Below are 11,774 nucleotides of genomic sequence, written 5' to 3' on the forward strand. Positions count from 1 at the left end.
TTGAAAAGCTCGGCTCGGACATGTTATGCTTGTAATAATTCATGTTCGAGTGAAAAGTGATGACACAGTGGCACATATACGTCTGTAATCATACGTGAGCGCTCGTGCTGCTCCGCGCTGACAGTGGAGAAAAGAGGAGTGGGCGGTGTTTATTGACTGCCAGTGGCACCAGACACTACTACCCCGTATATAAACTGGGAGGGACGTCAAACACTCTCATTGGGACCCACAACACGCTGATGCTCCCACGCACGTTCACATCACTGCAAGCACAGGGCACCGCCACACACGCACCCCGAACCCCTGACCGGCACGATGGATGGACCACATAAGGACCGCAGAATGTCGCACTTGTGGATATTGACGTTACTTTTATGTTTCTAACCTATTGGATAACTCTGGCTTTTTGCATCTTCTGGATACGGTTTGTGCAGCTGGATCTCGTCCCTCGGGCTTTGGAAGAAGGATTATATTTATTTACATTTGAGGCTGTTTGGTGTCTCATCTTGGAATAGAGGCGTTTTTGGGGAGGACATATAGATTTTCCAAGGATACGCACATTAAACTCTAAAGGATGGCCGTTTGGTTCACACTGGTCTTCTCAATAGTTATTTCAGTACTTACTCAGGTACTTATGTTTCCTTAATATTCACAAGTATGTAGGTTTTTCAGTGTCTATATTTGCTAACTTTATGTGTGATCTTCTTAGGTTCTGGGAACAGGTGTGTTCGAAGTGGAGTTCCATCATTTTCAGAATACTAATGGTGCGCTCGCAAATGGACTAAGTTGCGGGAAAAGTGGCTGCAGGACTTTTTTCACAGTTTGTCTAAAGAACTTTCAGACTGTAGTTTCTCCTGGTAAATGTTTGTTCGGTAGAGCCACCACACCTGTTCTGGGTACCGACTCCTTCAGCATCCAGCAGAACGCTCGACTGCGACTGCCGCTCAACTTCACTTGGCCGGTAATTGGGCAAAATATTGACTTGCATTTTATTTGAAGCCTTATTAAAATCATAACCTTAACAGAAATAAGAACGGTATTTAAACGCACTGCCCTTCTTTCTTCACAGGGAGCTTTTTCCTTAATAGTAGAAGCTTGGCATTCTCCTTCCACGGGGCTGCCTGGAGGTAAGGACCCATGTTACCCGCTAGAGGGAGCATTTCCTATGGCATAGTTTACTGCTCTAAGTTCTTGCATTGCTAAGTGGCAGTGTCTGGTTGGATACCAAAATATAGTAAATACATGAATATGAATAATAAAATACTGATAATAAATGTATTTTTGTTCCAGACACCACCAACCCTGAATTCTTGATAAGCTCTTTTGCCATCCAAAAAAAGTTGGGAATAGGGCATGAGTGGTCCCAGGAGGCAGCAAGCGGCACGCAGACGGAGCTAAGGTACTCTTACCGGTTCATCTGCAATGAAAATTACTACGGGGACACTTGTTCCAAAATATGCACTCCAAGAGACGACCGTTTTGGCCACTACACCTGCAAGCCTGATGGGCAAATAGCCTGTCGACCGGGATGGAAGGGAGAATACTGCCAAGAACGTAAGCAAGAGTGAAAAGTGACTTTTATTTGTGTGTGCTATAGGTTAGGTTACTTAACTTGGAACACAATCGCTTCATTTATGGCCGACTATAAATCATAGCATATAAAACACAATTTGGCCTTTGCGTTGACGGATTTGGTCAATGGTGAAATGCAGTGCCATTTGGGTGAAATAGGGGCCCACTTTCACCGTGGAGGGCGCGTGCGTCCTTTAATCCGGGTTACGCGTGGACCACGCCCGGCAGCACGCGCCGAGGTTAATCGCGGCATTATCGGCCGCCACGCGCCACTTAACTGCGGCTTCTTTTGTTGGCTGTTGTTGAACGGGCACAGGCGGCAGCTGCACGCACGGCTCGCATTGCCCAGCCACAACAATAGGGCAGCTGTCCTGCTTTAGGAGAACAAGCATCTGCTCACCACTAACCAGCCGTATACCATTTAAAATCAATGGCACACTGCCTTGAGCCTACAGCTTTAGAAATGCCCATTTATTACTAAACAGCCTGCTAATAGATTATAATGGGAGAAAGAAACATTTATAATCACTAAACACTTAATTACAAAGCTTCATGCTCATTTAACTGTGCTAATGTATATCTTCTTATTATACAGCTGTCTGTCTTGAGGGGTGCAATGAAAGAAATGGAAACTGCACGGTTCCTGGAGAGTGCAGGTGAGTGACAAGTATAGGCCTAAACCAACACTTAATGAAGAAATGTCAGATACAAGTTTTTAAATGGATGTGACTTTTGGGAGACTTATGCTGGGTGTATTAACCCATAACTCTCTTTGGTCTGAGCAGATGTCGAGAGGGCTGGCAGGGGCTATTCTGTGATGTGTGTAAACTTCACCCGTCCTGTAAACATGGTACCTGCACAAAGCCGGGGCAGTGCACCTGCAAAGAAGGCTGGGGAGGAATCTTCTGTGATCAGGGTAATTTATATCATGTTTCTAACTGCAGCAGTTTAAAGGCAAAATATTCGCTCACAAAGAAATGTTAGCAGTGTAAACAGCAGAGCACTATATAATGTTTTCATCCATGTGTTTGTAGATTTGAACTACTGCACCCATCACAAACCTTGTGCAAACGGGGCCACTTGTATGAACACTGGCCAGGGCAGCTACACCTGCACCTGCCTGCCAGGTTTCACCGGGGTCAACTGTGACGTGGAGGTTAGGCAGTGCGACAGCCAGCCCTGCCGTAATGGAGGCTACTGCGTGGTGAGTCCGGAAGTCCCTCTCTCTCCTTTCCCACAACACACGCCTTCCTGTTTTTGTTTTTGCCTAGCACTATCTGCTAGTACAAGAGGATGCTATTGATTGTCAAGTTACAAAATGACCCAGTTCACAGGGAACTCCTGTAAATAGAACTAAGGATGGCTTAGTTTCCATTGACATTGTTAAGTCTTTTTGATAGATCTTATATTTGTCTGTTTGCAGGATTCAGAGGATGGGTACAGATGTGTGTGCCCACCGGGCTACGAGGAGCCACACTGTGAACACAAGAAGCTGACCTGTGCAGACAAACCCTGCTTTCATGGGGGCAAGTGCAAAGAGCAGGACAATGGACACAGTTACACATGTGAGTGTCCAGCAGGCTACACTGGACTCAACTGTGAGAAGAAGATGGACAGATGCACTTCACTGCAGTGTGCTAATGGTAAAACAACGCACACAAAACATGTCATAAATTCTTATAGTATGTCTCTGATACATATAGGCATTGATTCACTGGACTTGTTTTTTTCACAGGTGGTCATTGTGTGAACCACGGAAACTACGGAGTGTGCAGCTGTCGCTCAGGCTTCACAGGACAACGCTGTGAAATCAACATTAATGAGTGTGCCAGCAATCCCTGTGCTAATGGCTCCACCTGCACTGACCGCATCAATGACTACACATGCACCTGCCCCCTGGGGTTCAGTGGCCGCCACTGCGATAGGCCCACACAGCTCTGTGGAGCAAAGACCTGCCTCAACGGAGGGACCTGTACTAGCGGAGCCAGAGGTCAGCACCCATGCACCTGCCCCACAGGGTACAGTGGCCCCCTCTGCCAGAACCATGAACCAAACCACAACCAGTCCAGGAGTCAGACAGGCTGGCAATACGGGGACAAAGTTACTTTCGCCGCCATCGGTGTGGGAATTGGACTAGTGATTCTGGCAGTATTTTTCTGCATGGTTTTCTTGGGACTACGTCATATTAAAAAACAAAGAACTGATCACCACAAGTCAGAGACTATCAACAACCTGTCCAAGGTTGATCATCAGAAAGAGAACCTTATTTCTACAGTAGAGCTGAAGAACACAAATAAAAAGATGGAACAGGAGGTGGACTGTACCAGGGACAAGTCTAATCATAAACACATCAATCACTACCACCCGGATTATAAAATGTCCATGGTTTACAAGGATGAACTGTCCTATCTGGACAAAGAAGAAAACTGTGAAAAGACATTAGAAGACAAGCACCATTTTAGAAAAATGTACAGGTAAGAATAGTTATTAGCCTTGTTTACACATCTTCTGTACAGAACAAAGACTATAAATACATATAATATACAAGAGTGATCTAATATGAACCCACTTGACCCTTATGTTTGTTTTGTTTCCAGAGAAAGGCCTGAGTGTCGAATATCAACAATATGTTCTTCCAGAGATTCAATGTACCAGTCTGTCTTTGTGATAGCAGAGGAGAAAAATGAATGCATTATTGCAACTGAGGTATTTTCTTCTTTTTCAAACCATATTGACTTGATGTGTTTGCATGATTTCTGACTTTGTATGTTGTCATTTACAGGTATAATAATGGGGACTTGCATTGCATTTCTTGTGGACTGTTTACAAATGAAGAGAGACTTGGATTTATTTAATTGTAAGCTGCTGCTCTTGAAAACTTGACAACTGGATGGAGTCACTGTGCTCTTCAAATGCAATAGGACTAAAACTATTAACTATTGTGAGAATGTAAAGAGGAAAAATAAACAAATCAGACTTTTGAACTCGCCTTCATACCCTGTCCAAGTTCATCTGAGGGCCGGGGTCAAGACATTTCAACTGCACACTGTTGACAAGAAGATTGCCCTTTTGATGGAGCACCCCACTGTAGTGCAGTAATCAGCAATCAACAAATCAACTTACTGCCAACAGGGCTTTGATAGGAGCCATTTTGGTTCTTCTAGCCTCTATGCAAACTCAGACCAGCCTTTTGCTAAATCAAGAGACAAACTACTGTAGACGGTTCATTAGGTTTGTGAATTGAATCTTTTTTAAGAAGAATGTATGCAACACTGACAAAAAGCCTTATTTAAATATACTTTTAAAGAAAATAGCCTGTGCCTAGCCTTACCCTCGTTACTTTGCACACAAATACAGAGTTAATTTTAAAAGATCAAAAATTATATGTGGCCGTAGAGTGCAGGGATACACAAGACTGTTTTACCTTATGCAAAAATTTCTCTTTTTACCAAGGACGCCTTCAATAAATATGACTTAAATGTTTTTGTATGATTAGTATTTCATGAGTAATTTAACAATATGAAGCACTGATCTTTATGTTTTATATAAGATTATTTTGTATATAGTGTATATTTATATGATGAGAATAGAATTATGACTTGTACTGTACATGTTTTCAACTCACCCCAAAAGGTGGTTTATTTTAATTTGTTGTTGTTTATTTTAATGTTAATATTTCTGATAAAAACAATGAATACATATCTGGTACACTGTTTGTTTGTTGCTATTTTATGGTTGGGTGTACATGTCATTGCATAGTAATGTGTTTCAATCCTGGAATCATCTAGTAATGTGTCCCACAAGGGCTGGTGTGGCTTCATTGTCTAATAGAAATATACACATATTTGGCCTTAATGATTATGTCCACGAGATCTGCAGCCACGTGATGTCAAGTCACTATGCATACATCACTAAGCGGGCAGCAATAGACATATTACTTTAACAAAAAGTTATATTTTAAAATTGTATGTGAAAATAAAGAATATTTGTGTTTTTCTACTGAATGATCATTATATTGTGTCTTTTTTTAAATTAGCAAACTAGAAAGCAAAATAATTTAGTGGGATCAATTAAACTATTTTTATGTGTTAATTGCTCAGAATGTAGTGCCATTTGCCACCACTCGGGGGCAGCGAGCTTAGACTGCGAAAAACAAAACAACTGAACGTGAGCCTCAAAATTCTCCTTTACGTTTAGGGAAAGTCTGATCAGACAGAGGCCTACTCAAGATGATCTCCAATAATAGCCTCTGCAGTCAGTACATCCACTGGAGTGCTCCTCATCTAATCTTAACCAGAGACTAATAAGCTTAAGCGAGCGCAGGCCCAAGCACTGCAACTCAATGGGTCTATTTATAGATAATGTAATTACCACAGCGACCATCACAGACTGGTGCAGGTGCCCCCAAAATTACTGTTGTGTCATCTAAAATGGTGTACTTCAATTGATTTAACAAGGCAAAGTAAAAACAACAACAACAAAAAAACACATAATAAGGACTGTAAATAGCCTATCGGAAGAGTGAGTGTATCGAGACAGATACGCAGGTCACTTCAAGAACCACTCATTGATTTCAAAAAGGCCTGAGGTTTTTATTATTCACAAGACTGGAATTGCGGTAAAAGAAGAGGATTGGTTGGTTCAAGAATAGTCCCGCCTCCAGTGTGATTTGATTGGTTAAGGTCATCTTGTACCAAAGCGATCTGAACAACATAAACACGTGTACAGTGGAGGAACAGGACACTCACAGACAGACAGTATTGGCACCTTATACTATCTTTTGATACGGCTACTTTTCAACACTTTGGAATGTGTTGAAAGATTACCTCGGCTTTTAGACTATAAAAACGCAAATTCCAAATGTACAATAATCCAAGACAAGAGGACACCTTAAAGAGACCTTCCAGCTAGAAGACTTGTTGACAGAAAAAGCTTCAAGCGCCTTTGTCTGTTCATCTTGAGACGCAACAAGATGAAACTCCAGGATATCATAGAGGAGAAGAGTAGCTTATGGATATTTGGATATGGCTCCCTGTTGTGGAAACCCAACTTTACCTACAAAAGTAGTACAGTTGGCTTTATTAAAGGATATAAAAGACGCTTCTGGCATGGAGATGACTTCTACAGAGGGAGCAAGGAAAATGTGAGAATTTTAATATTTTTACTCAAATTGAATAGCAACTAGTATGTTTTTGTTCTAGTATTTGATTCCCCATGTTTCTGATTTTTACAGCCAGGAAGAGTGGTCACTCTGATAGAAGATGAAGAAGTAAGTCATCTCTTTCTTGACCAGTTAACTCATTTACATATATAATAAATTCATAACTACATTATTCTGTAACTTGTTTAACCTACATATTTTATTACACTCAGATTCTCACATTTAAATACTCCACATGTGAATTTATTTTTGCACGAATGACACGGTAATAATGATGTTATTCATATTCAATGTTGTCTCTTCAGGCATGCACATGGGGAGTGGCCTTTGAGGTGCCTGGTCCTCAGATAGAAGAGACCCTCCATTATCTAAACATCCGTGAAGTGGTGATGGGCAGCTATATCACAGAGATAGTAGAGTTTATCCCCAGGGAGAGGGGCCAGAGCAACCTGTTCGCCCTGGTCTACATCGCCACTCCTGATAACCCCCGATACCTGGGCCCTGCTCCTGACATTGAGATCGCCACTCAGATCGCCAGCCGCAAAGGAACCCTCGGCCCTAACATAGAATACCTGGTGCACCTGGCTAATTTCATGAGGCTGTACTGTCCAGGCGTAGAGGACCATCACCTGTTTACAGTTGAAGAACATGCTTTGAACTTTGTCCGCAGAGAAAGTGAAAACCCACCACAGATGCCTGTGCTGGTAGGGGCTGAATAAAGAACAATTGTCTCTATACAAACTTAGTTCTCAAGGGAAATGGGAATTTTGTGAGCTTTTTCCTTGGCAGGTCTGGGCAACAAAGCAAACTTCATATGTATTCATGTTTGTGCTACTGGGATCTTTAGGGCATTTACACTTTTTTTTTTTTTTACCTAACTTAGTCTTGACATGTCAATATGAAGAATTATTGTACTCGGTATACAGTGCCTTAAAGGTAAAGACTGTTGAGAAAATTGTTTTGCGTTGACGTTTGCACAATGTTCTAGATATATATATATTTTTAATAAAAGATTTGAAAAACATTATATATCTTTTCATTTCTATGGTGCTTGTACAGCAGACAGTAACACCTCCCAATTGAATCACATGACCCAAGAATGTACCACCACCACCTCTGGCCAAAACGGCACCTCCCCTGAGAGCAGCCACTACACAGCAAACATTGACAAACAGGGTCATTATATAATAAAGAACTTTGTTATTTTACACAACTGATTGTAATGGACATTTTGACATCACCACAGTCATACAAACATTTGCTTTCTAAATGTCTAGATGTCTTTAAGTGAAGACCGTACACAGTTTCTGAATAAAAAATAAGTGACATTGTACTTATGATGAAATGAAATTTTTTCATATTTGTCATATTTGCTAGACAGATACAAATAGTTACTAACAAAATCTAGCACAACTAGATCCTTCTGTTTAACCCGATCTTGCTATTTGTAACACAACCTGTAATTTGTAACTGTATTGAACATGTTTTGAACATGTTTTTCATTTTAATATTTTAAAGAAAGCTGAAACAAACAGCAAGTTAGAACAAGCCTGAACATATAGAGTATATATACTGTGCAGCTTGACAGACCCTGGACGTGCTTGGCTGGGGAGTGAGGGGTACATATAGGGTTTCTGTCTGCTCACGTTGCAAAAACATGTGCACGTTCTGAGCTGAAAAAAGTGATTTTACCCAACAAGTTTTTCAGACCCATCCTAGTGGCTCACTGTTCTATATTCTTAGAAATCACAGAGAAAGTGGGTCAAAGGTTGAACAAGACATGTACACAGAATACACATGTAAGGCACATGCAGAGGCTGGACACTCATTATATAACTAAAGCATGTACAGTTTATAAAGGAAGGTGCCAGCTACTCAGACCAACTCCACTGCCTCCCCAATCTAAAAATACTGTCAGTTTGTTTTCAGTCATATATTTGTGCTGACTAAGAAAACAGATTAGGACACATCAGATACATCAACACACCAACACAGATTTATCTGGAGAACATACACACATACTGTGTACTTCCACCTTGTCCTTGCATAAGCGTGTGTGGTTACACCATAACAGCTCATATCCTAAACTCAACATGCTATCAAAGGTCCTAGATTAAGCAAAATTTACTCTTGTGAGCTTTTAGCCATATTATAATGTTGTTATCTCATCAAAAAATAACCTGAGTTTGTGTCATTCACACATTACATCTTTAAAATGATTCTAGTGATTGTGTATGGAGTTTAAAAACACAGTGGTGCACTTCCTGTATGACATCACAAGGTGGAATGTTTTTGATTTGAGAAAAATATGTAAATATGTTGGAATTTGGAATCTCGTACCACAAATTGCCCTGTCAGCATGTTACATTATAAACACAGCTCACAATACAGACATGATCTTGTAGTATTTGACCAGTCAGCAGTGTAAAGTCAGTGGTTATTATTGCACCAAACAGGTCAATCCTTAATTTAAACACTCAGCAGGTGTTGTAAGACAAACCAGCTCTCACCAACCAGGAGCCTGTCTGTTCTAAACAGCTATTTATGAAGCTGATGGAAAGTACCGCTGGAATAAAACACACAAGGTTTATTAACTTGTCATTAGTACAAACAGCTTAATGCTTGGGAATGGCTGTCACTTCATTCAGTAAAATTATACTTGATTTGTTTGACTGATGATTGAAGTGTACTGCTTCCTCAGTATATATTCTATAAAAAAGAGAACAATTTTCCTCAATCTCGGGACATATTTATAAATACTGCCTGTACCTAAAGCTAGCAAGGAAATTGCAATTTTTCTGCTTTACCTTACCCTTCAATCTTCTTACTGTGAGGCAAAGTGCTACCCACTCAGCCATCGTGCTGATACAAGTAGACACAATGTTTTCTAAATGAACTGGATTCAGTGGTCAGATAAAAACATTCAGTAATGATAGGCCTGTCACGCTAATTATTTTATCAACTTAATGTTCAAAAAATGTTTGCTGGGCCAACATATTGTGGCTAAATATTTACCTTCAGTACAATTTCTTCAATAGTGGGGAGAGTTTTGTTATTTTTGTTGTAATATGATCAGATTTAAGCTATAGAGGGTGGAATAAATAATTTCTATGGCCAGTTATGGCTTCATTGTTACTCATTGGCTACTTATTTGTTGCAGCCCTTCCCTTTTTTCTAGGAATATACCTTGCATCATTATTATGGTGGCAGGCCTATGAAATGGAATGCTGTTAGATGAATGAGTTCATGTTTTGTGTTTTTCTGTCTGGTGTAGAAAAAAATTATGAAAAAGCTGAAAGAATTTGAGAGTCAATTTATCTAATTTAAAAATTGGTTTATAGTTAAACAATGATGCTACTTGTATTTAAAATGTGCTCCTTGTGCTCGTCCCTAATCAATAAGAGGTCACTGCACATCGCCTGGTGGAGTAGGTGTCATTAAGTCCACAACCTAATGCAAAGTGATTATATAGAATACAAACAATACGGCGGTGTAGATTGGGGTCGTGTCCTCAGGATGTCCTCTGCACATTCCTCACCACATTACTGGGCCTCTGTTACAAGCTCTCCACCTGCATGCTAATGTGCACCCGCTCTGAACCATGACCCATGACCTCGGTGTGGTCAGCGCCGGCCCTAGGTCACTCTGGATGTGTGTTAAAGTGAAAGTGATGGTGAAGCTAATGGACTTCATCCGCACTAGTGGCTGACCTTAGGATCTGGGATGGTGCCCTCAGGATCCCACTGCTCCTTGGAGACTTGTCCCAGGCCATCTCTGGTCAGTTGTCCGTGGACATAAGTGCTGCCACAGTCACACAGACCATATTAACTGCAGAAAAGAAGGTCATTAATAACACACAAACAGTTGCTGATGATAAGGCTTTCCACTACCTCAAGCACTGGTCTATTCTTTATTGCGAATCCCCATCCACCCAACAAATGTGCATGTTTTATACATGACAACATTCAAGTCTCGTGATATTATCAATAGAACATCATGGTACTTATTTACCAAGAGCATTGAATAAAAAAAAAATTATGCTTAATGCTTAACAGTTGTTGCACACTGAAATGAAGCATAGGAGTATAATGTACTTGCGTTTTCACCACACAATTTTAGACTCATGACTTTACAGAGTCTATTGATATTGCATTCTTATAATATTGACATAATTGTTACACATAAATCCCTAATGTTATCTAATATTACCTTTAGATCTCATGGACTATGTGAATAATATTTGTTGTTTATTACATTTGATGAAGTACAAAATGTTGCAATCGAAACATAAGATGACTCACACCAACTAGATAAACCACACCTGATGAAACTAAAACCAACCTAGACTTCACCTCCGATACTTCAGGGGAATCATATTCTGGCTCCTTTGATTTAAGAAAATCTGCACTACAAATGATCTGAATGATTCTTGAAGACAATGAATGCCTTCAGTTATCTTGTATCTATTGAGAGAATTTTATCAATGCGTATCAGTGATTCTTAAAAGTCAGAACAAAAGTCAGAACAAAAGACGTCTTCTTTAAAACACAGCAATATTTTCAAAATATCATATTTGGCATACTTATAAAGTTAAATTTAAGGGAGACCTGTATACAGGAGCTACTTATATGAAAACGTTGGCGTTTTTGAACCGTTGTGATGCAAACGTATATTAAAATTTTCAATTCAATGTAAATTTTTGTGTCCTTTGCCTGGGTTCGGAGATCTGCTTAAAAACATTTTAAAACTCTATTTATGTAAAAAAAAAAAATGCATTTGATGGAATTTAAAAAAGTTTTATGGTCTTGTATTACATAAAATTGACTCTTGTGAGCTTTAAGCCATGTTATAATGTTGCTACCTCCTCAAAAACAGGTGTTGTGTCTGGTTTCATTCACACATGTTTGAGTGTCTGCATTTCTAAAATTCAAAATGCTCAGTTCCACCTTGTGATGTCCTGTAGTGGTAGTTTTCAAGTTAACAGCTACATTTTACTTTTGGTTCGGTAAAGTTGGGCAATTCCAGGGCTGAAATGATTCAG

At 40.0% G+C, this 11,774-nt stretch overlaps 2 protein-coding genes across 2 annotated transcripts; both read left to right on the forward strand.

Moving 5' to 3' along the window:
- Nucleotides 1-236: 236 nt before the first annotated feature.
- On the forward strand, nucleotides 237-5,571 carry LOC110155574 (delta-like protein 4). The gene is made up of 11 exons (XM_020919705.2): nucleotides 237-628; nucleotides 710-961; nucleotides 1,070-1,127; nucleotides 1,291-1,554; nucleotides 2,168-2,228; nucleotides 2,358-2,488; nucleotides 2,607-2,776; nucleotides 2,996-3,215; nucleotides 3,308-4,046; nucleotides 4,170-4,278; nucleotides 4,355-5,571. Exons 1-11 carry the CDS (start codon nucleotides 575-577, stop codon nucleotides 4,358-4,360), a joined length of 2,064 nt encoding a protein of 687 aa, XP_020775364.1. The 5' UTR covers nucleotides 237-574; the 3' UTR covers nucleotides 4,361-5,571.
- A 739-nt stretch (nucleotides 5,572-6,310) lies between these two features.
- On the forward strand, nucleotides 6,311-7,629 carry LOC110155650 (glutathione-specific gamma-glutamylcyclotransferase 1-like). Its single transcript, XM_020919799.2, has 3 exons — nucleotides 6,311-6,715; nucleotides 6,806-6,841; nucleotides 7,039-7,629. The coding sequence occupies exons 1-3, from the start codon at nucleotides 6,545-6,547 to the stop codon at nucleotides 7,450-7,452; spliced, it is 621 nt and encodes a 206-aa protein (XP_020775458.1). The 5' UTR covers nucleotides 6,311-6,544; the 3' UTR covers nucleotides 7,453-7,629.
- The last annotated feature ends 4,145 nt before the right edge of the window (nucleotides 7,630-11,774 follow it).

This window comes from Boleophthalmus pectinirostris, unplaced genomic scaffold (genome assembly GCF_026225935.1).
Source record: "Boleophthalmus pectinirostris isolate CB_2022bp ecotype Guang Dong unplaced genomic scaffold, ASM2622593v1 HiC_scaffold_10, whole genome shotgun sequence".
Taxonomy (NCBI): Eukaryota; Metazoa; Chordata; class Actinopteri; order Gobiiformes; family Gobiidae; genus Boleophthalmus; species Boleophthalmus pectinirostris.